Here is a 27,117-nt window from a genome sequence, read left to right as displayed (position 1 = left end):
TGCAGGCTGATGCCCTAACCACTGAACATGCAGGCCAGGGTTACTCGTTTGTACTTTATGTTTATAATTTTCCACTAAAGGAAAACAACAACAGATTCCCAGATTCCCAAATCTTCTTCCCAATCTTGGCAGAAGCTTGGTTCTCTGGAGAGAGTAATACAGAGCATCTCTGGACTAGGAAATACCAGGCACAGCTGAAAATGTGACTACACTGAAAATGCGGGAATTCATGTTTACACATAAAATATTTAAGACTCAACCTTTCCTTAAGGCTCCCAGAATACTGGCGGCCAGTCTCATACCCCCCAGGCAAGAGACTTGGAAGTGTCTTCCCTGGAGTACCTGAGAAGCCCAAGAGAGCAGACCTACAGACATCGGCACTGGGGAGCTCCCAGTGAAAGAGCCCAGTCAATTCATCTCACAGGGAGGGTCACAAGCCAGAAGTAAGAGCATGCACCTTTTTAGTCCCCTTTTTTCTTTTTTTTCAGTTGTCAAGGAGATTTTCCATACTTTGTCTCTCATGACCTTGACATACTTGAAGAATTACAAGCCAGTTGTTTTGTAGAACATTTCTCAACTTGGGCTGTGTGACGTTTCCTCATGATTAGATTCAGATTATGCATTCCTAGCAGGGATATCACAGAAGTGATGCTGTGATCTTCTCAGAACATAGTATCAGGAGTTGATTTGTTCCATTACTGTCGAAGTTACTGTTAATGACTTGGTTAAGATAGTGTCTGCCAGGTTTCTGCACTTTAAAATTACTATTTTGGGGGGTTCACTTGAGATCTTGCTCCCAGGCATATGTTGTCAGTTTGGCTCAAATAAACTCTGGAAATCTTCAGGAGCTTTACTCATGGAACAAGCTTGTAAACAGCAGATTACCCACCCCTCATCCAGCCTATCAACTTGAGTCAGGCCCCTGGGGGCACTTGCACCATCCTTTTCTCCATCAGAAACCAGGGGTAAGACCAAAGTAGGTGTCCTGCATGTGTGTATGCTGCCACGAACTCCTTGGATGGTGGAGGGGCGATCCTGCAGCAGAGCAGACAGGCTCTGTCCACACTGGAGAGGGGTGCAAGGTGCTGCTAGGCGCCCATTTTTTACTATGGGTGGACCACTAGACATTTGAGGAAAGGCTTAGTATGAAACAGAAAAGCAACTTGGAGAAAAAAATGGACTATTCAAGGAGAAGAAAACTTGAAAAGGGTTATCAATATCTTCAGAGAAAAATTTTAAAAGATACTCTTAATACCAGCTTTACTGAGGTATAACACAGTGGGTTTTAGTATATTCAGAGTTGTGTAGCCACCACCACCACCACTAACAAAAAAGAATATTGCAATCATGAAAGAATAGAAAATTATTAAAAATAGGCTATTCAGAAAATTTTTATAAGCTCTTGAAAATTAAAATATCAAGGCAAAATGAAAATATTAATAGATTTTGGAAGATAATTCTTATTAGGCTGGAAAATAAAGTTGACTAAAGTGCCCTAAAATACAGCAAAAAGACAAAATGATGAAAACTGGGAAGAAGAGAAAAACCAGGAGACCGATCCAAGAGGTCCAACATCCAAATAATGAGTTCCAGAAAAAGGGTATACAGAAAATGGAGGGGTGAGAATCACAATTGCTACGTTTCAAGATAATTTTCCCACACTGAGGCACATGAGTTCTGAGACTGAAGAGGATAAAAGCACATCATAATGAAATTTCATAATACAGAGGAAAGAGAAGCTCCTGCTTTCAGGGAGAAGACAAAGTTTCCATGTAAAAGGCAAGAGTCAGAATGGGACTGACTCAGCAGTTACACTGGAAGCCAGAAGGCAATGGGAGCAGTGCCTTCAATATTCTGGGGGTCTCTCCTAACCCAGATGTCACACTCAGCCCAATACCAACAACTGTGAAAGAGTAGAATAAAGACATTCCTACACATGCAAAGTTCTAAAAAAATGAACTACTTAACACTCCCTTATTCAGAAAGCGACTGAAGGATGTGGCTACCAGGATGTGGCTACCAGAATGAAGGAATGCTGCATGGGCCTGTTAAGAATAAAATTTACATAATCATAATGTAAATATCAAGAATGATCTAAAAAAACTGAAACAAGTCTACTGGGAGGACAGGAGAAGGACAGGTATGGACAAGGACAGGAAGGTAAAAGACAACTACAGCCTCATATTCTACAGTGGGAATAAAATGAATAAAACCTAAAACTGAGAACTCAGAAAAGATATAAACACAGTGATACTAAGAGGAAATCTGGATTAGAGTATGATGTAGGATTTACTGCTTACTCTGAGACCAGGGACACAACTCTTGGCCTCTCTGTCTCAACCCCTCTTTCTGTCCAACCATTCTTTACAGCTTTTTGTGAGGATCCAAACGTTTTGCAAAGACTATGCCTAGTAAACTGCAAAGAACTGTTATTACAATCTAGACAGAAGCCCATTATTGATCCACCTCGCAGAGAAGTGACAGAAAAGTGGGTTGGCTGACTACAGATTTCCATCCATTTGCCTTGGTCTGAGGGCAGCATGAGACAGGGCTCAGGCCATTACTGCTGAACCTCATTACTACTACTGGGATCAAGACTACGATACATACATGAGAATGTGCCAAAATCACCACAGATCAGAATTGTGTGCTCAGACCAGCAGAATGCAATGCACCAGGCTTATATATAAAGACTGCACACTAGTTCAACTTGGGAGATACACGCTCCATCAGGTGTCCAAAGACCTGGATCTGGTCCCCACTTGTTCTGCCACTTGTTGACTGAGAGCATCAGTATCCATTTAAGGTCTCTGGTCACTCATTTGTGAGACTGTCTCACATCCATGTCTAAGTGAAGTAGTGAAAGGGCTCTCACATAGAAGATGAAGTAAATAATCCTAGTGTAAAACAACAGTAGAGAAAAATAACACTACTAACAGCAACATTTACTGAGCATTAAGCATGTGTCAGGCACTGCTGTAGGTGCTTCACATGAAGTAATTCATAATCCTCACATCAACTAGGTAAGGTAGATATTATTATGCTTGTGTTACAGGTGAGGCAACTGGAACAGAGTTCGGTCATGTAAGTCAATCAAGGTCACATGCCTTGTAACCAGGATTTGCCCATAAGCAGGCTGACTTCAGGGCCCAATTATCATGCTCGGTCTAAAGAAGAACAGTGGAATAGTTAGACATAAAGCTGCAAACTTGCTAATACCATTAACAGGCTAACTACAGGTGTCCAGGATGTTACAGAAGGGAATCCCTTTATAGGGGCAGGGAGAGGGACAGGTGGCATGCAATGGTTACTAAGGTTCCAGCCAACTCAGACTCTAGACCAGGTGCCAAATGAGTTTCATTCCCCCAATTTGCCATGTTCTCTCTCACCTCAATATATTTGCACATGCTGCACCTTTCAACTAGAATGTGCCTTTCTTCCTTTGCCTCTCAAGCCTTGGTTGGTGAAGCCTTTCCCAAACGCCATGCTACTATTAAATGCTTCTCTGTGGTCCTTTTTTTTTTTTTTAAATAATTTTAGCTGTTTTAGTTATTTTTTTATTGATTTAAGAGAGGGAGACAGACAGACATCGATTTTTGTTGTTCCATTTATTTATGCATTCATTGGTTGATTCTTGTATGTGCCCTGACCGGGCGGATTGAACTCGCAACCTTGGTGTATCAGGCCAATGCCGTAACCAACTGAGCTACCCAGCCAAGGCCTCTCTGTGGTTCTTGAAAGTGCAAAGGGCTTATGATGGAGCACAGGGCTGAAGGGAAGAGAAAAAGAGGAAAGGACAAAATTCCCACATATATGGGAAGCAGTGAATAAACCTGGTTGCCTAAACCAGGTCCATTCATTTAGTTAACTAAATGAATGTTAAACTAACATTTTACACTGAAGTTTCTAAAGCAAGACAGTACATGATGAAGCAGCATTTTGGAAATCAGGAAAAGGCAAAACAGAAACATGACCTTTCCTCCATAGCTCTCTTGGATCATGAATTTCTCCAAAAGAAGCCAATACCAACCGCCCCCCCCCCCCCCCCCCCCCAACAAAGCACTCAGGCAAAAATAACCTCCAATTCACCCAGGATCTTTCTCTTCTAAACTGCTGCATCACCGCATCACTGTTAATGGCCATCACTTACTGAAGACTTCCTGTGTGCTGGAGTAATACAGGCTAGTGGCTAGAGGGGCCTCACAGTCTAACTGCAGAACAAGACCAGACAGTGTGCTCAAAGTGCCAAGTGACCTGTACAGAACAGGAAACAAAAGCCTAAAGGGTGGGGCTGGAAACACCATTATAAACAAGCCATCTGAATCATGCCACAAGAAAGGCTTGGTCCTGGCCAGGTGACAGTACCAAGACAGGGAACCTTGAAGAACTGAGAAAAGGTCCACAAACAGGACAAGGAAGGTATCCCACTGGCTAGAGCACCGGGCTTGTGCAGGGGGAGAGAGGCAGATGAGGTCAGATGGGGAGACAGGCCAGCCTGTGGGTTCTCACTCATTCAGAGGATCCCTCAGGCAGTGGGGAGCCCCTGCGGTCTAGGAGCTGAAGATAAGCAATGCTTGTAGCTTGCTTCATCTTTATGGTGCATACACACATCTCTCACACTCTGTGTCTTGAAGGGGTAGAGAATTACAACTGCATAATTCTATTTGTATGGTTCTGGGGTTCAGAGCCATTTCAAATTAGTTGATTAATACTTCCAACATGATAATGCCAAAATGGTATTTTTCTCCGAATTTCCTCTAAATCCAATAGTGACTAAGAGCCTTTTAAAGTTTTCACTAAAATTATATTTAACTATTTCATCCAACATCAATAAACATCTTATTATTAAAAGGTTACAGATTGAATATAAAATACAAGGTTGGAGGATGCAGACTGTGCCATATTCAACCTATTAAATCAAACTGAGAATGCTATGTGGGGAACACTTACTGAGTGCTGTCTGAGTCAGGACTGTGCTAAGACAATAAATAAATAAAAATGGTCCTTCCCTCAGGATTTACAACCCAATGAATTTCACAAAGAAGACACCAAAGCTAATTTGGCCAACTAATAAAATAATACCTATTCATATTAAATTCCTACTTTAAAACCATCTGCTATCAGCCTGTGTTCAGTACTTTTTTCTGTCCTAGTCTACATGATTTTCTGGGAGCATATCATATTAAGACCACAAATATCTAATCTCTAATCTCTGACGTCAAACAAGAATTTAATTTTAATATTTCTCCTCTACATAGAAGTAAATTAAATATTACTTCCTATGAGCAAACCAGAGTCCTTCTCCATGGACCACACCCACCATGAGAAAAGGCGTGTTGTACTATAAAATGATAACATTTCAGACTTTGGTCCATGGAACAACTCCAAGAACTTTGGAATACCACCTCAAGCAATTATGGTCACAGAAATGTGAAGGCACAACAGCTGTGTGGACATGGAGAGCAATGCAAATTAGGAGCCCAAAGAACCAACATGTAAACCTTGGAAACTCTTAGCATTATAATAATAAATAATGTACACCAATGATAACCTACTCTATGGTGCTAGCTCTCATAAGCTGAATGAAGGAAAATAATTCATTATTTTAGTTGCTACTATAAAGACATTTTATTATTTCACAAAACCCCTTAAACTTTTATTAAAATATCACAATACATTTTCAAAAGCTTACATATACAATTAACTAAGACACAGAAATGTGCACTTAAGTCAAAGGACAAACTTGTTTTTATTTATTTATTTTAATCCTCACCCAAGGATATTTTTTCCATTGCTTTTCAGAGAGAGTGGAAGGGAGAGAGAAAAAGAGAAACATTGATATGAGAGAGACACATCAATCGGTTGCCTCCTGCACATGCCCCGACGGGGACCAGGGATCAAGTCTGCCACCGAGGTATATACCTTTGGTCAGAATTGAACCTGGGACCCTTCAGTCCACAGGCCAACGTTCTAACCACTGAGCCAAACAGGCTAGGGCCAGACTCGCTTTTAAAGCACAGAATCAAATGCTTGGCTAATATTTACTTATTTTTATCTTACTAATATAATTATCCCTTACTTATAGACAGGGCAACCAACCACAGTGAGATGATCCCAATCATTAGGTTTTATTATTATTACTGTTATATTTTGATCCTCACCAGAGGATATGTTTTATTGCTTTTAGAAAGAGAAGAAGGGAGAGAGAGACAGAGAGAGAGAGAAACATCAATCGGTTGCCCCCTGTACGTGCCCCAACCAGAGATCAAACCTGCAACCTAGGTATGTGCCCTGACTGGGAATTGAACCCACAACCTTTTGGAGCACAGGGATGACACTCCAACTGACTGAGTCACCTGGCCAGGGCCCAATCATTAGGTTTCTAAACCTTGGCCAAGCCTTCACTTTGAGTCAGAACCACTCTCTTCAAATAACCAGTGCTAATCAGTGAGAGTCCTGAAATTTTAGTAACAATCCAGGCCCTAACTCTCCCCACCCCAAATCTGTGATAATAGTCTCCTAACTGATCTGCTTGGGTGCACTCTGACCCTTCTCCATCTGGTTCTCCTACAAGGCAGCCACAACCATTGTGGCACTTTATTTAAAATTCCACCGTTTCCAAACTCCTATTTAACAGAACTCCCACAATTTGGTCCCTGCCTACTTCTCTAACCTTGCTCTTCACTGCAACATTCTATGATCTAGCCACATGAATAAAAGACTGCTAATTATAACCCAATATCTGTTTTCTTCTGCAATAATTAAATCCTGAGTTTTAGCTGAATATATGGCCATGAAATAAGGATCTTTCCCAGCCTCCCTTGCAGCTATGTGACTAGATTTGGGCCAATGGGATATAACCCATGCCCTTGAGAGAGGAGGCGTGGCCCTTTCCTTCCCTTTTCCCTTTCCTGCTTGTTGGAATGTGGAAAGTAACTCTAAAGTTGTCATCTGGATCACTACATAGAAAGTGCCTGTGGAGGATGACAGCACAACAAGATGGACAGAGCGAGGTCCCTAACTGTGAAACTGCCATATCAACCCTGGACTGCTTACCTGGACTTTTACATAAGAAGCTCCTTTATTGTTTAAACCACTGTTGCACTGGATTTTTCTGCCCCTTGAAGCAGTTTTATCTAACCCTAATATATCAAACAATTCTTCCAGATTCTCTATTCTCTGGACTCATGCATGTGATTCCCTCTGCCTGAAACACTACTAACACCTTCTTCTCCTTGTCTGCTTTCATCCTTCAAATCTGAGCTGAAATGTTACTCTCTCAGGTATGTCTTCCTTGACTCCCTACATGAGGCTTAATACTCTTGCTATTTTTTTCCTTACACCTTCCCTTAGATAATACCATGCCTATAATTGCTGGGTTAATGTCAATCTCTTTCAGTATTACATACTCTTTAAGAGCAAATATCTGCTTTGTTCACTGTCATTCAAGTGTTTGGAACTCAGTATATGTCCAACAAATATTAGTTCAAAGAATAATAATGTCATAGCCCTTGCATGATTTCTGGGCCACATCTCGAGTACATCTTGGCCTTACATTACAGGACTCCTGTAAACTTCACCTGTAGCTCTATTCCTTTCAGACACTCTGACAATGTAAATACTGTTTCTCTACATTCTCTTTTAGACAATTCTAAAATGTGCCAACTCCTTCAACAGATTCGCACAGCTCTTTCTTACATGGCTTCATTTTCTCACAATATACGTAGGACTAGTGTGGAAAGTATTATGGGTATTCTTGGAATTCTTTAAAAAAATGGAACAGCAATCTTGAGAAAGAAGAACAAAGTTGAAGGTATCATGCTACCTGATGTCAAACTATACTACAAGGCCAGTGTAATCAAAACAGCCTGGTACTGGCATAGAAACAGACCCATAGAGCAACGGAACAGAATAGAGGGCCCAAAAGTAAACCCATGCCTTTATGGTCAATTAATATTTGACAAAGGAGGCAAGAACACAGAATGAGTAAAGACAATCTATTCAAAAAATGGTGTTGAGAGAATTGGACAGAAACATGCAAAAAATGAAACTAGACCACCTTCTTACACCACATACAAGAATAAACTCAAAATGGATTAAAGACTTAAATATAAGGCTCGAACCCATAAAACTCCTAGAAGAAAACATAGGGAACAAAATTTGACATTTCTCTTACCAATATTTTTTCTAATGTATTTCCTCAGACAAGTGAAATAAAAGAAAAAAATAAATAAATGGGACTACATCAAACTAAAAGTTTTTGCACAGCAAAGGAAATGAGCAACAAAACAAAAAGACAACCTACTGAATGGGAGAAGATATTCAACAATGATACATCCACTAAGGGATTAATATCCAAAATTTATAAAGAACTCATACAACTCAACACCAAGAAAACAAACAACCCCATTAAAAAATGGGCAGAAGACCTAAACAGATGCTTCTCCAAAGAGGACATACAGATGGCCAATAGACATATGAAAAGATACTCAGTGTCACTAATTATCAGAGAAACCACAATGAGGTATCACCTCAGTATGGCTATCATCAATATATCAACCAATAGCAAGTGTTAGCAAGGGTGTGGAGAAAAGGGAACCCTTGTGCACTATTGGTGGGAATGCAGACTGGTGCAGCCACTATAGAAAACAATATGGAGTTTCCTCAAAAAATTAAAAATGAAATTGCCTTATGATCCAGCAATTGCACTTTTGGGTATATATCCGAAGAAACCCAAAACACTAATTTGAAAGAATATATGCCCCCCTGTGTTCACTGCAGCGTTATTTACAATAGCCAAGATCTGGAAACAGCCCAAGTGCCCATAAACACACTAGTAGAGAAAAAAGCTGTGGTACACATACACAATGAAATATTACTTGACCATAAAAAAAAAGAATGAAATTTTACCATTTGCAAAAGCATGGATGGACCTGGACGATATTGTGCTAAGTGAAACAAGTCAGTCAGAGAAACACAAACACCACATGATATCACTTATATGTAAAATCTAAAGAACAGAATAAATGAATAAAACTGAAATACACTCATATAGAGAACAGACGGATGGTTGCCAGAGGGAAGGGGGTCTGGGGGACTAGGTAAAAAAAGTGAAAGGATTAAGAAGTACAAATTGGTAGTTACTGAATAGTCATGGCTATGTAAGGTACAGCATAGGTAATACAGTCAGTAACAATGTAATAACTATGTATGGTGCCAGGAAAGTACTTGAAGTATCAGGGACAACACTTTGTAAAGTATATGACTGTCTAACCACTATGCTGTACACCTGAAACTAATACAAAATAATATTGAATGTAACCTGTAATTGAAAAATTAAAAAAAAAAAAAAAAAAGGAAACCCTTCACTAACTAATATGACCAACATTTTCAGGTCTTTTTAAATGGGAAATATAAGAAACATACAAACCACATTATCTGAATTCTGGCCATGTACAGGAAAACATCCTTAAAATATTTTACAAGCCTCTGGTTTTAAAGTGTACATCAGTTTTTATGGCATTACAAGTAACTGTCAGTTTACTGCTTTATGTACTCGCCCTTCATTGATGAGTCTACATGGCTTACTCATTTTTGAAAATTAAGCACCTTTTTGTTATAACATTGTGGAGTTAAAGAAAGAGGGTCCAAGAAGGAGGCAGTGGAGACAAGACAAACAAAAATCAAGAGAGATGAGTGACAGTCTGTTTTGCCAATGATTTACTGGGTGACCCTGGATCAGTTCGCTTTTAGTAACAACTCAAGTGCTCTTAACTCTAAAATGAAGTGTTCAATACAGATAATTCCTTAGGTCCTTTCCAAGGAAAATATTTTGTTGCCATATCGACTTGCTGTTAATGATTTAATAGAGATGATGTGGGTAATTATGCCCCAAACTGTTTAACTACAAGTATTCACATGAAACCTGGTATTTGCCTGTAAGTTTCAGGTTCTATGGTGGTTGAAATTAGTCTAAAATACAGTCCTTCAAAAATCTAAAAACAAATGTGTATTCGGAAATGCTAGTTTCTGCCTGAGGAGAATGGCTTTTAGACTACGTTTTTCCAGTATCTACTATTCTCCCACATTTGTTAGGCGCCCACACCGGATTCAGAAGGTGCTCTGTCTGTAAAACCTCACTGGCCAGGGAAACGGAATGGTTTTCACCGGCACTCCCTTGATCACCACACTACACCTCCTTCCCCTTCAACTGTTCTGGAGCCTGATAAGAAAGCTCCAGAGAGCAGTGGATCCAGCGTCCCGCAACCGCACGAATGTCTGTACTACAACAAAATGCAGACATCTGGCCTTGCTCGGTTCTTCAGGGCAAGGATGGCATAATCTAGGCTCTCCACATTTCTAATAAAAGTTAAAGAAATCTGTAGCCGTCCCCAGTCGAGAACAGGCTGGAAGCACCCCATTAAGTCCCGGCACCCTCCTGCTTCCATTCTCGGACCCTGCGGGTTCTGCGTGGTCTCTCCAAAGCCACCGCCCCCACCTCTTCACGTCCTCGGGGCCGAGCGCCCCGCCCCGCGCCCCGCGGTCCCCGGCCAGCCCTAACCTCCTCGAACTGCTCGCCCGAGCAGCCGGCGCCTCGAGCCTCCAGCAGTTCCCGGAACTGCTCCAGGGTGACGGACTCCTCGCCGCGGCCCAGCCGCTCTTCCAGCCAGCGCAGCAGCGCGCCGTGGTGCCTGGACACCAGAGACTCGCAGGGCGGCGAGGGCCGCAGCGCAGCCGCCGCCTCCCGCAGCCGGGCCGGCTCCAGGAGCGCCGGGGCCGGCGGCAGCGCCGGAGCCGCAGGGCCCGGGCCGGGGGTCATGCCGGAGTCCGCGGCCCAGTCCTGGTGCGGGCCCCAGCTCTCGCCCCCGGCGGCTGCCGCTTCGTCTTCGCTGCTGTGACTCGGGGCGTTCCCCATGGGGTCTCCGTCCCGGGCACCCGGCTCTGTCGCCGCCGCCGCCGCCTCCCCGCCACGACCTGTCAACCTCAGACAGTACCCGGCGGGCGGGGACGGGGAGGGGACGACGGCGGCAGCGGCTTCCGGCTTCCTCGCCGTCAAGCGAGGACTGCGGTCGCCAAGGCGCCGTCAAGCGGACTCTGTCGTGAGGCAGGTGGGTGAGAACAGAGTCAACAAAGGGTGGAACTCCGAGTTACGAGAAGGCGCTGCTGTCATACGGTCTGCGTCACCCCGCCGCCTCCTCTGCCACCATCTTTGTTGAGGGCGGACAACCTGCAGGTCAGGAGGCTTCCCCGCCGCTCAGTTCCTCGGTATCCCTCCACGTTCCTGGCTGTGCTGAAAAAGCACGAGGAAGAGCTGGAGTCAGGGAGTGGCTTCGGCCAGACTTTTTACATTCAGTCCTCCATGTCCGCTCAGTGACAGCCGGACGAGGGCGAGCGTAGCGCCGGTGACGTCGCGGCCAGCGTCTCCGCCATCTTGGTTGTGGGCGGGGAGGCGGAACCCCCTGGAGAGCCGAGGGCGGGCGGCCGTCGATGCTGCGGCCGGGCGGGCGCGGGTTCTTGCTGGGCCTGGCGGCGGCGGCGGCGGCAGCGCTGGCGGCACGGCTGGCGGGCTGGTGGAGTCCCCGCGCCAGCTTTCGCCTCTTCATGCCCGAGGAGCTGGCCCGCCACCGCGGCGGCCCCGGGGACCCAGGCCTCTGCTTGGCGTTGCTCGGCCGCGTCTTCGACGTGTCGTCTGGCCGGAGGCATTACGGGCCTGGGGCTCACTATAGCGGCTTCGCAGGTACTGGCGGGGCGGCTCACGCCCTGTCTCGCTCCGGCGCGTAGCCGCGGGCGCGGCGTTCGTTCATTTATTCATCGGCTGTTTTTCTCCCCGCATTCATCAGACCCCCGGGGCGTCGGGCTCAGCCGCGCCATCCTTCTAGTCTCTCGGAGCCGGCGAGACGATAGCCCGCAGTCACCGGCCTCTGTCCTCCCTGCCGTTTCCCATCGTTCTCGCCGACACTGTGGAGAAACGCGTCTCCCGCCTCCCGTTAGTTACCCCGTTACCCGCCGGCAGACGCCCCGATGGGACATCTGCCTTGTGCCACCCTGCGCGGCTCTCGGGGCGCAGGGATGAATGAAACCCTGCCCCTACCTACCCCCAGTCAGTTCCCCTGCTGATTCCAGCCCTCTCTTGAACTTGTCGGGATCTAAGTTTCCCCTAGAAACAGTACATTTGGTTTGAGTAGTTCTTGCTTCTGCTGCAGATGCACCTGTCTGCCTTTCTTAAAAAAGATGATGAGGTTAGAGCGCAGGGGAGTCTGGTCACCTTCGCAGTCCTTAAATACTTAAGGCTGTGTGTATGTTAGGCCTCAAAGAACACTTGTCCAATTAAGGTGATCCTGCTGACCCTTTTTCACAGCTGAGGGGGGTTAAAGGATGTAATTTGCCTAAAGCCTTTACACCTAAGTACTAACAGGACTTGGACTAAGACCGCCAGCGTATTATTTTTAGAGATGTTGCCTTACCAGCCCAGAGGAAGGACCATCTCCAAGATTTAAAGAGGAGAAAAAAAAGCAGAGCAAGCTTAAGGCCAATAACTAGGCTGATACTAAATAAGCGTTTTCCACTTGTCTTTCATTATCTTAGGGGAATTGGGAAGCTGGCTCTTGTACTTAAATACAGGTCACTTGTCTGTCTCTGGAAGAACTTGAGAAATAGAAGCACAGACAGAAAAGGAATGAAGTTCAGTTGGTGTTGCCAAGCTCCTCAGTTTATCAGGGGAAGGGACTTACCAAGGGCTACACACTGAGTTAGAAGTGGAGCTGAGATTGGAATCAAGGGTTTTATTTTACCGGCCAGGAGAAGGCACTTAATGGTGCACTGTCCTGCAGCATCCTGATGCAACTGTCATGGCTATATCCACAAGTGTGAGCACAAAACCCTCCATTTCTGGGGTGATATTTCTTTTGCAATGTGCTCTACTGTCTACCTAGTTCCTTCAACATCCATTGTGCCCGTTGTTCTTTTAACATCCATCTATTGACCACTACCATGTAGCCTGCCTTATGCCTGGTGCTGAGGAATCAATGATTATAAAATGCTTCTCATCTCCCACAGTCTAGTAGAGAGGCAGATTTATTTGTTTCATTTATTCATTTTTTCACTCAATATTTTTTTAATATTTTTTTTTTTTTACTTCAGAGAGAGGAAGGGAGAGAGATAGAAACATCAATGATGAGTCATTGATCGGCTACCTCCTGCATGCCTCCTACTGGGAATGGAGACTGCAACCCCTGCATGTGCCCCACCTGGAATCCAACTGTAACCTCCTGGTTCATGGGTCACCTGGAATCGAACTGTGACCTCCTGGTTAATGGGTCAACGCTCAACCACTGAGCTACGCCAGCTGGGCTCAGTTATTATTTTTATTAAGATAGAATTCATGTAATGTAAAATCCATCCCTTTAATGTGCATAATTCATTGGTTTCTAGTATAGTCAGAAAGTTGTGCAAACATTACTGCTTTCTAATTCCAGAGCTTTTTTTTAAAAGAGGAGCACTCTTTTATTTTTTTATTTTTATTTTTTTAATTCTCACCCAAGGGTATTTTTTCCATTGCTTTTCAGAGAGAGTGGAAGGTGGGGGCGAGAGAGATAGAAATATGGATGTGAGAGAGACACATCGATTGGTTGCCTCCTGCTCTCACAACGACTGGGGCTGAGGGATTGATCCTGTGACTGAGGTATATGCCCTTGGCTGGAGTCTAACCTGGGACCCTTTAGTCCTTGGGCCAACACCCTAACCACTGAGCCAAGCCATCTAGAGCTCCAGAACATTTTTATCCACCCTCCCCACCTAAAAAAAAGAAACCCATGTCCATTAGCAGTCACTCCTTATTTCCTTCTATCTTTCAACCCCTGACAACCGCTGTCTTCTTTCTGTCTCTGAAGATTTGCCTGTTCTGGATATTTCATATAATTGGAATCATACATGTGGACTTTTGTGACTGGCTTATTTCACTTAGCATAATGTTTTCAAGTTCATCCATGGTATTATCAGTACTCCATTCCTTTTTATGGCCAAATAATAGTCCATTGTATAAATATACCGCTTTTGTTTATTCATCATTTGTTGGGATTTAGGTTGTTTCCACTTTTGCCTACTATGAATAATGCTGCTATAAACATTCAGGTGCAAGCTTTTGTGTGGGCATGTTTTCAGTTATCTTGGGTATTTACCTAGGAGTGCAATTGCCAAGTAACTAACTTTTTGAGATACTTCCAAATTGTTTTCTAAAGTAGCTGCCCTATGCCCGGCCAGGCGTGACTCAGCTGTTGAGCATCGACCTATGATCCAGGAGATCCAGGTTCAAGTCCTGGTCAGGGCACGTGCCCCAGTTTTGGACTCAATCCACAGCAGGGGTCATGCAGGAGGCAGCCAATCAATGACTCTCTCATCATTGATGTTTCTCTCTCTCTCCCTCTCCCTTCCTCTCTCTGAAATCAATAAAGATGTATTTTTTTAAAAATAAAAAAAATAAAGTGGCTGCACTATTGTGCAGTCCCACCATCAGTGTATTAGAGTTTCAGTTTCTACACATCCACACCAAACTTGTTAGCTGTCTTTTTTATTATAATCATTTTAGTAGGTTTTAAATGGTATCTTATTGTGATTTTGACTATTTGCATTTCCCTAATAACTAAAGATGTTGAGATCTTTTCATGTGCTTGTTTATCATTTGCATATGCTCCCTGGAGAAATGTCTATTCAAATTCTTTGTCCATTTTTTAAGTGGGTTGTCTTTTTATTGTAAGAATTTTTTATATATTCTGGATACTGATACATGATTTGCAAATATTTTTTCCGATTCTGTAGGTTGTCTTTTCATTTTCTTGATAGTGTCCTTTAAAGCACAAAATTTTTAAATTTTAATCAAGTTCAGTTTTTTTCTTTGGTTACTTGTGCTTTTGGTGCCCTAAGAAACTATTGCGAAATCCAAGGTCACAAAGACTTTACACCTGTGTTTTCTTCTATGTTTTATAGCTTTAGTTCATACATTCAGGCCATGGATCTATTTTGAGTTAATTTTATACATGGTATGAGGAAGGATCTAATTTCATTCTTTTGTATGTGGCTGTTCAGTTGTTCTAGCACCGCTCGTTGAAAAGAGTATTCTTTCCCTCTTTGAATTATCTTGACATTCTTTTTGAAAATAATTGGATTTCATTCAGTCAATACTTATTGAGAATTTACTAAAAAATAGGCACTACGAGATACAGCACTAAAGGAGTTTGGTGTTTCCCTTATAAAACTTTCGGACTAGTAGAAAAGACATACATTCATTCAGTAGGTGTCACATAAACAATTCATGATGAGTGTTAAAAGGAAAACATGCTGCTGTTACCAGAGGCCAGGGAGCACAGAGGCAAAGCAAGGTTGGTGGCAGTTGGTGCAGGGTCCTGAATGGCATTTTATGGAATTTTCACATTGTCTTAGGGCAAAAGGAAGCCACTGAGAATTTTTAAGCAAGAGAATGACATGATCAATTTATATTTAAAATAATCAGTCTAAGTGTTATATGGAAAATAGATTAGTGGGGAAAGAATGAATGTAGAAAAAACTGCTAGGGGTTTATTGTAGTAGTTCAGATGAAAAATGGTGACAGTCTGGGCTTGCTTAGTGGTACATGGAGAAAGGTAGATTGATACAAGAACTGTTTAGGTTATGGGACTTGGGGACTGATTGGATGTGAGGGATGAAGGAGACGTCAAGGACTGCATTTCTGGCCCAGCTGGTGTGGCTAGTTAGCTGAGCATCGTCCCATGTACCGAGAGGTCGCCAGTCCAGTTCCTGATCAGGGCACATGCAGGGATTGATCCCAGTAGGGGGCGTGCAGGAAGCAGCCAATCCATATTTCTCATCTGTTTCTCTTCCTCCTCCCTCCCCCCCCCCGAAGTCAAGAAAAACATATTTAAAGAAAGGACTACATTTCTGGCTTGAGCAACTGGTTGATATACTGAGATAGGGAAAACTAGAATAGATGCATGTTTTCTAGGACTGGGGGTGCTAATGACCATTAGTTCAGTGTGGACGTTTTGAACTTGTGTTGAACTTGTCTGTAAGACATGTACGTGATGCTGAGTAGACAACTGGATATACAGGTCTAGAGCTCAAGAGAAGTCTGAGTTTGGCAGTCTTTGGTATTGAGGTGGTATCTGAAACCATTGGAGTGGATGAGATTGTCAAGTGGAGGGTGTGGATGGAGTAGAGGAGGTGGAAAATAATTGGTCTCTGAGGCTGGTAGAAAGTGAGCTAGAGAGGTAGGAGGAAAACCAGGAGTGTAGTGTCATGGAAGCCAAGGGACATGGTCAGCTGTATTAAATGCTGCTGTAAGAAAACCAAAGAATGTGATAAATGCCAAATGTATGTCCAAGGTCCAAGAGGGGGTGGAGAGTGGAGTTTTCAGATGTTTCTCAGAAAATAGATTTTTGAGCTGGTAGGGTGTCAGTGATTTATAAGTTAATCAACTGGAAACCTCTCTCCTGCAGGCCGAGATGCATCCAGAGCTTTTGTGACCGGGGACTACTCTGAAGCAGGCCTTGTGGATGATGTATCTGACTTGTCATTTTCTGAGATGCTGACACTTCAAAATTGGCTATCATTTTATGAGAAGAATTATGAATTTGTTGGTAGGTATTCCACAGGCCATTTCCACAGGTATTTCATTTACTTGCAATTTTTTTAAGGGACTAGAATTCTTTGGGGCTTGGACTCAAGGTTAAAATCTGAAAAACACCCATGGATTTTTCACCTTAAACTCTTGATTGTTGCCTGGCCAGCGTAGCTCAGCGGCTGATCTAGGATCCAGGAGATCATGGTTCCGTTCCTAGTCAGGGCACATGTATGGGTTGCGGGTTCGATCCCCAGTGGGAGGCATGCAGGGGGCAGCCGATCAATGACTCTCTCATCATTGATGTTTCTGTCTCTCTCTCCCTCTCCCTTCCTCTCCCTGAAAGCAATAAAGACATTTTTTAAAAAACATGCAAACAAACAAAAAAACTCCGTTAGTGTGGCAGTGAGCCCCAGAAGAAAATGGCTGGGGCACTGGTTCACCTCACTTTTAATCTTGGGAGAGGATTGCCTGCCTATTTGCTTTGGCCTCCGTTGCCCCAAAGCCAATGGTTGCCTGCTCCACCCTTGAACAACCAGCTCCAGGAGGGTGGCTTCCCTGTCTCGCTGTGTTCCAGGTGTCTGGCTTCAGCATAGGAAGGCTTGAAGCCTAAGTTTGTGTGCAGTTTTGGCAAATGTCCTTTTATTTATTTTAAAAAAATTTTATTTATTGATTTGAGAGAGAGAAAGAAGAAGAGAGATATCAGTTTGTTGTTCCACTTATTTATGCATTTATTGGTTGCTTCTTGTATGTGCCCTGACTGGGGATTCAACCCTCAACCTTGGTGTATCAGGACGATGCTCGAACCAACTAAGCCAGCAGGGGAGAGAGAAACATCGATGTGAGAGAGACACATCGACTGGTTGCCTCCTGCTTGTGCATCAACCAGGGCCAGGGATTAAGTCTGCAACCCAAGCACGTCCCCTTGGCTGGAATTGAACTTGGGAACCCTTCAGTCTGTGGGCCGATGCTCCAGCTACTGAGCCAAACCGGCTAAGGCCAACTATCCTTTTATTTTGTCGTCTAAGGAGACAAACATTAGCTTGCATCCATCCTGAATGAATTGTGTCTCAGGTGGAAGTTGTGCTAATCAAACATTTGTCAAAGCCAGTTGTGTAGAGCACTGCACGTGCCACTTACTGGTGAGACACGAGGGAACTCACCTTTTAAATGGGAAGACACCTAACAGTGTCCTAAAGCAATGTTAGTCACAGGCACTGGGATGGGTGGAGCCCCTTCGCCATGTGTTGCAGCCCCAGCCTCTCACTGGATCCCCACTTGGACACAGCTGACTGCCTGAGGAGCGTCGGTGTCCTTTCACCTTTTGCAGGTCTAAAGAGGAAGAGTTCCTTCTCTGCCCCTCATGCCTCTGGCTGGCTGCTTCTGTCATTACTACTTGGGTTACCTTTTCTGAGAACCTTGCCATTTTTAGTAAGTCCTCTGCTCCCTCCACATCCAGCTGGCAAGGCTTTTTTCATAACTTCTAAAGCTGTTTTCAGCCCCTCCCTCCTCCACACCCACCATTGTTGGCCTCGTCACCCTGACCTGGAGCACCCCTTCTTTGTTTTCACCCAGCCTGCCCGCTCATTCCCGAGGCCAGTCTCGCCTGCCACTGAGGGAACTGGCTCTGTCCATCTGCCTTTCAGAAGGCTTGGTTCTCCTTTTGCCCACAAGGTTGGCTAACCAAGGTTGGAACATTAATAAGGAAAAGAAAACCTAACACAAAGGAGTGAGTGGAGTCCCGTGAGCAGGCAAAGGGTGCCAGACCTGGTGTTTGGGGAACAAGCAGATGTTTTTGGTGAGATAAGTGAACTAGTCTTGTTTGAACAGTGTTACTGTATGTGGGTAGGGTGGGGTCATATGGTTGGAAATGCTTCCGAAGTGTTCAGTTGTTGGCATATATTTGAATATCTACTGTGGATAAGCTATGGTTCTGGGCCTCATGGGGACCAGGGATGAGCTGAGTGCAGCCCTGCCCTCTGGTAGCTCATTCTATAGGAGGGGGTTGTGTTAGGCTCTTTCAGGGCACCAGAAACCCTCAGGACACGTCAGAGGGTACAGGTGTATTATATGGGTGCATACTGAGGTGAAGACAACCAGAAAGCCAGCTTGGCAGCCACATGGCCAGGCCTCCAGGGAAAACGATATCTTTTGTTGTTTTCTGGACATAGCACTGGCTTTAGAGACCCAGCCAATGGTGACCATCGTTCTCGTGATGCAGCTGCTACAACTCTTTCTGTTGCCTCTACTACTACTGCTCTCTCTGGGTCTCATGTCTAAAAGCCACCAAGACAGCCTTGTCACCATGCACACAGAGACCCTCTATAGGAGAAGTTCTTGTGCCAGGCCAACTTATAGACGTAGGCCTGGGACTAGGGCCCTGAGCCCTTCATTTATTCTAACAAGCACTTAACATGAGTGCCACTCCAGCTGGGCATGATATTCATGTTTTTAAATGATCGCCCAGCTGCTCTATGGAGGAAGAACTGTAGGAAGGTATGAGTGCTGGGGCCTCATGGTAGGGAGAGATATATCATAAATAAGTAAACAGATCAGACCAGTCCAGAAAGGGCTGTGAATGAATAAAACTAATGTGATGCATGTGTGGGGGGTGTGGCACCTTCAGAGAGGATGGTCAGGGAGGTCTCCTGGCAATGACAGGTAAGCTGAGGCCTGGAAGGTGAGTAGCCAGCCATGCTGAGATCTGGAAAAAGATTATTTCAGGCTGAGGGAACAGCGGTGCCTGAAGTGAGGGGCAGCTAATTGTGGTCAGAGAGTAGGAAGGCAGCCAGCCTGCGGGAGCCTGCAGTAAACGAGGGAGAGACAGCTTGAGAAGAGGCTCGGAAGGCAAACAGAACTTGGGTGGCTCTAGTCTTAGGGGCCTTGATAGAAGTTTGCATTTTACCCACATGCTTTAGGAAGCCACTGAAGGGTTTAAACCAGGCATGGAGATGACATGATATTCATGTTTTTATTTTTGTATTTTTACTTATTTATTATTTATTTTCTTACTATGTCTTTATTGATTTAAGAGAGGAAAGGAGAGGGAGAGAGATAGATAAAAGCATCAATGGTGAGAGAGTCATTGATCAGCTGCCCACTGGGGATCAAGCCCGCAACCCAGGCATGTGCCCTCACCGGGAATTGAAACTGCGATCTGGATCACAGGTTGATGCTCAGCCACTGAGCCACTCCAGCTGGGCATGATATTCATGTTTTTAAATGATCACCCAGCTGCTCTATGGAGAAAGAACTGTAGGAAGGTATGAGCTGGAGGAGATATACCAGTTGGGAGGCTGTTGTAATCCACAGTCTGGATTAGGGTGGTCATAGTAGAGATGGAAAAACATAAAATCAGGGTGTTTTTTAAAGGCTGGACTGACAGAGTTGCTAATGGGTTAGACATGAACAAATGGAAGCATGCATTTGGATGTGAGGGAGGAGGTGTCAGAGATCCAAGGCTCTGAATCCAAATAACAAATGCCAGAAGTGAGTGTCATAAATAGTTAGAAAAGTCCAGATGCGGAGTTAAACTTGAGGGGATGAACTGAATCTCGGGTGCACTGTAACTGCTGCTGGCATCTCAGTCAGTGCTTGGGCTGGAGAGGTTGGGCAGACACAGCTGGGGCATGTATACACTGCTGCCTCCTCCTGTGTGCTCAGACCTTCTAGAAGTGCTTTCTGCTGTGTCTCTTGCCCTGTGATGGGGTGCCTGGGAAGGCCACTTACACCCAAAACTTGGGGATGGAAGTTCTGCCCTTAAGAAGAACTGATCCCTTTGTGGCTTTGGCCTACAGGCTCTCTGACCACTTGCTGCCTGCTGCCATAGCTTAGACCTTTACAATTCTGACAGGGATTTTAAACTAAACCCAGTGTCCACTCAGTATGTCCACCAAGGGACTGAGCAAGAAGAGAACGGGGAAGGGGAGAGCATGCGCATGGGGCAGACCCACTCACTGGTTCCACAGACTCCTCCCTGTCCCTCTCCTGTAAATATGGGAACGATTACTCTCTCACGGGGTTGTTATGAGGATTCAGAAAGTATTAGTGAAGTGCTAGCATAGCGCCTGCCACTAAGTAATGCTCAGTAGTGATTTATTTATATAAGACAAAATAATTCAATGTTGGGAAGAATTGGGCCACAAAAATGTTACACAGTAAGTCATTTATTTGTCAAACATTTATTGAACACCTACTGTGTGCCTCAGGCACTGTGGAACATTGAAAATGAATCACACATGATTCCATTCTCAAGGAACTGATGTCTGGAAGTGAGACATCTTATAATTTCCTCAAGACTCTACAACTACAAAAGGGATGCTTCTACTTGGAGTCTTGTAAGATGTTGAGAGACATTGGGATAGAAGGTGCCACAAGCCCCTCCAATATGAGCTCTTAAGAAATAAGCAGCCAGCAGGCTACTGTAGGGCCCTGCCACCAGAAAGGCTGGGAACCTGAGCTGCTACCACCGTGGGAGAAGCTAAGCATCTCTTCATGCCTCCCTCCCCGTTTCTGACATCAGCTCTCCTGTCACCACAGGAAAGGTGATAGGAAGATTCTACGGAGAGGACGGGCTACCCACCCCAGAACTGACCCAGGTAGAAGCCATGATCACCAAAGGCTTGGAAGCAAACAAACAGGAACTGAAAGAGAAGCAGAAGTTCCCACCGTGCAACGCGGAGTGGAGCGCAGCACGGGGCAGCCGGGTCTGGTGTTCCCAGACGAGGTAAGCGGGCTCCCCTTCCGCTGCGTCCTCCTCGCTCCCAGAGCCAACTAAGAGCTCATCCTGTTGTTCAGGGAAGCGTAAGTTGTTAACCCAGGGGAACTTTTTCAAAATACATGTGCTCTGGGATGGTGATTCTCAACTTTTGGCTACATGTTAGGATCTTCTGAGCAATTTTTAAAAATTGCTGATGGTGGGACCTCATGCCAGGCAACTGGATGAGAATATTAGGATCGAGATCTGGGCATCTTTTTTTTTTCCTTTTTTCCTTTTTTTTTTTAAAATATGACTTTATTGATTTCAGAGAGAGGAAGGGAGAGGGGGAGAGAAACATCAATGATGAGAGACTCTTTGATCAACTGCCTCCTGCACGCCCCCTACTGGGGATGGAGCCCACAACCTGGGCATGTGCCCTGACCAGGAATCGAACCGCAATCTCCTGGATCCTAGGTCGATTCTCAGCCGCTGAGCCACGCTGGCTGGGCCTCCCACTTGATTTTTAACATGTTGTAAAAGCTTGACTTTGCCACCTTGGAGAGCCTGCCTCCCTCTCCATCCCCCACAGTCCTCCTCTGTCTTTGTGTAACCCCTTCGTGCTTTCATGACTGAGTTGCTAGGCTCTGCCTTCCCCACGAAGCTCTCCCAGACCAACTCCAAGAAGCTTGACCCTATTTCTATGCCTCAACCCAATTCGTTGTTTTCTATATGCATGTTTCTCCCTGGAGACTGGAGAAGCGAGTCTGGAGGCAGGGACTAGCTATGGAGTAAGGTTCACTGACGATGGGATGAGTGGCTGGAAGGAAGGAGGGCGGCATTTCAGCACCCTTCCCTCTTGGGTAAGCTATAGGTGGCTTGGTTTCTAACGAGGTGGTAGTTTCTCTGACAACAAGTGAGTCTGGTACCAGGCATTGGAACCTACACAGGTATCAATTCCAAGAATCTCCTTTAGTTTTGGCAAGGCTTTTGAGTCCTTGGGAGACCAAACTCAGTACCCTAAGATGAGGTAGGTCCCCCTGCCCAGGACAGGAGGTTGCTCAGGCTGTGCTGGACCAAGTGACATCAAGGACAGGCCTGGGCAAGGGGCAGTAAAGGGCCTCTCATAGAAGGCTGACCATCAGGCCTTATGTTGCTGCCTCAGTTGTCCACCCCTACCAAGTGTCCAAGACCCTCAGATCAAAACACAACCCAGCACTAGGATGTACTGGGGAAAGGAAGAGAGAATCAGGGCCAGACACTGCTTCTGAGAAGCTCACAGGCCAGTGGGGAAACCCTTTCACAGGTGCTGCCTCCCAGGAAGGCACAGGGCCGGGGCAGGGCCAGGGAGCAGTGCAAGGACAATTCCCTGGTCAGGGGAAGCTGGAGGAAGTTAGGAGAGAGCACAAGGTTCAGGGGCTAAACACTGCAGACCACTGCCTTGGGAAAACATCAAGGTGGCAAGTAGAATGACTTCTACTTTCACCAGGCCTAGGCTTCCTTCTCTCCCCTCCCAGACTGACTCACTAGTTCACACTTCTAAGCAGTTCCTTCTCCTTCTATCTTTAGTGGAGGTGTTAGCAGAGACTGGATTGGTGTCCCTAGGAAGCTGTATAAGCCAGGCGCCAAGGAGCCCCACTGTGTGTGTGTGAGAACCACCGGCCCCCCTAGTGACCTGGCGTCGGACGACCCTACACACAGAAATCGTGGGGACTTGGACCACCCCAGCTTGGAGGAATATACAGGTTGCCCACCTCTGGCCATCACATGCTCCTTCCCATAACCCACATAGAAGCCTAATGGACCCTTGACTCACATGCCCTAGGATGGCTCCTGACATCAAACAAGAGGGCCTGGAAGGACTCTGGCCTCTGCAAATGTGACCCATGACCCCTCACCATGGGTTCACCATTCTGGGGACTGAGGCCAGTACTCGGCAACCTGCCTAATACTGGTCAGCCAGTTTTTGCCACTATTCCCCTAGACCTATTTGCCGTCCTCCTTCAGAGCCCTCAAATATTAATGGGCACACACGTGACCAACTCAAAATTAACTGGACAAAGGGCTCTGAGCTCCAAAAACCTCCTTCCCATGGACTCTCAGGCTGCCCAGATCAGCTGCTGGCCCGGTCGGGGGCACTGCCAAAAAGGGACCACCTCACTCTCTTACAGCTTGGAAACAAGCAGGTGCATCCAGAAAAGACACGAGACCAAGAAGAGCAGCATGACTCTTCCAGGTTCCCTGATGGCGAAACTTGTCACCCAACTTTTATGACCTTTCTTACATGGAAGACCTCTTCCCTAATTTACAACCAAAAGCCGCATTTAGTGGATAGGAACTGGGCCAATTCAGTGAGAGGAGACAATACAAGAGTAGACTAATTCTGGAAATTGGGAAAGCTTTTGCTTATATAGATGCAAGAAATCCAGATGCCTCTTTAAATTTAAAGCAAGGATATTGTTTCTCTTTCGAACACTGAAAAGTAGGTGTGGTGTGTTTTCAGAGAGAGAATTCTGCATTTTTGGCAAAAGGTAGTTTCAGAGCTCTAACAAGGGTAACTGGCTAGCGCAACATCAAAGTTTGCCCAAGGCTGCAAATGCCAGTATAAACAGCCTCAATTTGACAGTGGCTGGGCATGCAACTCTTCCAGTGGGTTGTGTCCAAGGTCATTGTAGTCTACACTTTACATATTTCATACCCATTACCTCCTGGATTCTTGTTAAGCAGAGGGGGGCAAGGAGTGTTTCTACTTTGCAGATAAGGCAGTGAAGCCTGGGGTATTACAGACGCATGGTCTTTCCTCATTTGAGCCTTCTGTCAACTCCTTTCTCAACCCCCTCAACTCTTTTTTTGTTGTTGTTAATCTTCACCTGGGGATATTTTTTCATTGATTTTTAGAGAGAGTGAAAGGGGGGAGGGAGGAGAGAGAAACATAGATGTGAAAGAGACACACAGATTGGCTGCCCTCTGCACATGCCTTAACTGGGGCCAGGACCAAGCCTGCAACCCAGGTTCGTGTCCTTGACTGGGAATCGAACCCAAGGCCCTTCAGTTCACAGGCTAGTGCTCTAACTACTGAGCCAAACCGGCCAGGACTCAACTCTTAAACATTCTCTGTTCTTTTGTCTCCTTTATCATGTTCTCACTAAATAGCTTTCCAGATTCAGTGACTAGAAAATGGAAGCTGCCTCCCCTACATGAGCAGTCTGTGGTTCACTGCTTTTGTGGCCACACCTGTCGCTTCTACCGGACTCTGCTCTTGACTCCTTCTGCCACCCCAGGATCTTCCTCACCTGCCCTTCCTGTACGTTTAACCTCTCCCTGCCTCCTGGCTCTAAGTCCGCATGAAACAGCTTAATTCCCTCACGTCATGAATAAAACACTCCCTCCATACATTCTTCTGCAGCGCCTTATCTATTCCCGTCATAGATAGGATTTCTGGGAAAGCCGCAGGTACCCACTCTGCTCCTCAGCCACCATGTGCCCGGCTTCTGCCCTTCCCTGATCAACAGCAGGACAAATCTGCATCGGCCAATCCCACGGCCCGGTTCCTTGAAAGCTTCCCTCCTGCGTGAGCCCCTTCCCACTAACTCTTCTCACTCCTGCTTCAGCGACCATGCATCTAGTCTGGATGCCTTTCCTGAGCAGATCTGTAGGCACCATGCATCTAGTCTGGATGCCTTTCCCGAGCAGTTCTGTAGGCACCATGCATCTAGTCTGGACGCCTTTCCTGAGCAGTTCTGTAGGCACCACTCTGCGTTTCTGGCATTCAGTCTTCATCTTTTCCCTGATTCTTCTGGTTCCCCCTGATGATGGTTCCACCGTCACCGTCTAAACCCAGTCACACCAAGTAAGGATCCTGGCGGTCATCCACACATCCTGCCTCTGCTGCTCCCCTCCTCCCAACCCATCGCCGCGTCTGGGCACCCGTACCTCTTCAGCTCCCCCTCCTTCCCTCTTACCCGTTCCGATGCTCTCCTCTGGTTCAGGCTGTCCTCCCTCCCTCCGGCCCACCCTCCCCACTGCTGCGAGTCATCCTTGATGACCAGGGTGTTCCCCATTTGAACCTCTTCAGTGGTCGTCGTATCTATGAGGATCAAGTGCTGACTTCAGCAGCGTGGCACACAAGGCTCTTCTATGGTCTGTCTCCTCCGGCCTGTATTTCTCCCACCCCCCACATCCACGTTGCCTCCAGCCTCCACCTCACTGCATTGTGCCTACGGTGCCTTCACCCAGGTTGTCCCTTCTGCCTGGAATGGTACCTCTTCCTCCACTCAATTTGTCCCCCGCTTCTCTCTTCAGAACTCAGCTCGATTACTTCTTGGGAGCCTTCACTAACCATTGGCCCACCAGTTGGACTTAAATATTTTTTAATTGATTTCAGACTGAGGAAGGGAGAGGGGGAGAGAGGGAAACATCAATGATGAGAGAGTCATTGATCAGCTGCCTCCTGCATGCCCCCGACTGGGGATCAAGCCCGCAACCCGGGCATGTGCCCTGACTGGGAATCGAACCCTGATCACCTGGATCCTAGGTCAGTGCTCAACCACTGAGCCACCCCAGCCGGGCATACTAGTTGGATTTAGATGCACTTTCCCCCAGGTTTCCACAATACAAGTTCCATGTGTTCCTTCTCAGAAACAAATCATGTTGTGTAGCCATGGATTTCCCATCAGCCTCTCACATTGAACTGCACACTGAGAAAAGGGGCTAGGACTACTGGTTTTTGTACCTATATCCACAGAGCACAGGGTACATGTACAGTTAGTTCTTGTTTTGGAGATGAGGCAGCCAAGGTCCAAAAACTTAAAGGGCACAGAGCAGTGGAGCCAATCCTAGGACTCAAGGTTCTCATCCTGGTTCAGTGCTATTTCACTCCTCCAGTTTGGTATGTCTCTGCCCTCTCTGGAGCAGGAGCAGATAAGAGAGCTGAGCTTAAGACCTCTTCAGCATTCCACACAGCCCGAGCTCAGTGCCTGAGGCAGCCCTGATCACTGGAAGCAGCCCTCAACTCCACCTAACTGGGAACTAGTCATTGCCACTGCTCTGGTCATCCTTGGTTATTTAACAAATATTTACCAAGCCATGGGGAGGGGGGTGGAGGACAGCGAGGCTCGACCTCAGGGAGCTTACAGTATAGTAGAAATGCAGGTAGAAATGCAGGGATGGTATAGGGACCAGGCCCAGAGATGTTCAGACCCTTCCAAAACCAGAGGCATCCTTTGCGGGCATGGGTAGCAGTAGAAGTTGCCTAATCTCTGCTGGACGCAGACCCCTGAACCCACAGTGCAGGGCACACAGCCAGCCTCAGTAGGCTGCTGGCTTCCTTGCTCAGTGAGAATTTTTCTGCTTGATGCCAACCACTCACTTTATAGTAAACAGCCTCCTCACGTGGGGGCAGTGGGGGAATCTAAGGATTCAGCAAGAGTAGGTTATTTTAATGGTCAGAGGGCTTAGCCATGGGAAGTGAGTGGTTAGTGGAAACGCCTCTCCTTTCTCTCAATAGAGGTGGTCCTGGGCAAACTTAGGGAGGAAGCAGCATCCCACTGATGAAAGCCAGAGTTCAACTCAGGCAGACGACCTGCTGGCAGAGGGACGTGGAGAAGAAAACTAATCCATGTTGGGCAACTATGCTGGGCAGGGAGCTTTATCTGTTCTCATGTAACCTCCATGCCAGCCTTGAGAGGGCCTCGTTTTATGGACCGAAAAAGGGCCTAAGTCTCCCACTGCCCCCACCCTCTAACAGTTACAGCGGTCATCGCGTGACAGAGCCCATAAGTTTTTACCAAGTCGGCTCCCTCTGCCACACCAC

At 45.9% G+C, this 27,117-nt stretch overlaps 2 protein-coding genes across 2 annotated transcripts in view; one reads left to right on the top strand and one right to left on the bottom strand.

Moving 5' to 3' along the window:
- Positions 1-10,951, bottom strand: part of ZZEF1 (zinc finger ZZ-type and EF-hand domain containing 1) — a 99,979-nt gene extending 89,028 nt beyond the window's left edge. Inside the window, exon 1 of the mRNA XM_087825944.1 lies at positions 10,562-10,951. Within this exon, the coding sequence (XP_087682070.1) occupies positions 10,562-10,915 (354 nt within the window). The 5' untranslated portion in view covers positions 10,916-10,951. The remainder of the gene's footprint in view (positions 1-10,561) is intronic.
- A 536-nt stretch (positions 10,952-11,487) lies between these two features.
- CYB5D2 (cytochrome b5 domain containing 2) lies at positions 11,488-26,857 on the top strand. The gene is made up of 4 exons (XM_087825946.1): positions 11,488-11,737; positions 16,488-16,628; positions 21,149-21,335; positions 22,875-26,857. The coding sequence occupies exons 1-4, from the start codon at positions 11,488-11,490 to the stop codon at positions 23,086-23,088; spliced, it is 792 nt and encodes a 263-aa protein (XP_087682072.1). The 3' UTR covers positions 23,089-26,857.
- Positions 26,858-27,117: the final 260 nt, after the last annotated feature.

The sequence above is a fragment of the Miniopterus natalensis genome, chromosome 17 (genome assembly GCF_054644295.1).
Source record: "Miniopterus natalensis isolate mMinNat1 chromosome 17, mMinNat1.hap1, whole genome shotgun sequence".
In the NCBI taxonomy this organism is placed as follows: Eukaryota; Metazoa; Chordata; class Mammalia; order Chiroptera; family Miniopteridae; genus Miniopterus; species Miniopterus natalensis.
This window is presented reverse-complemented; position numbering and strand designations above follow the sequence as displayed.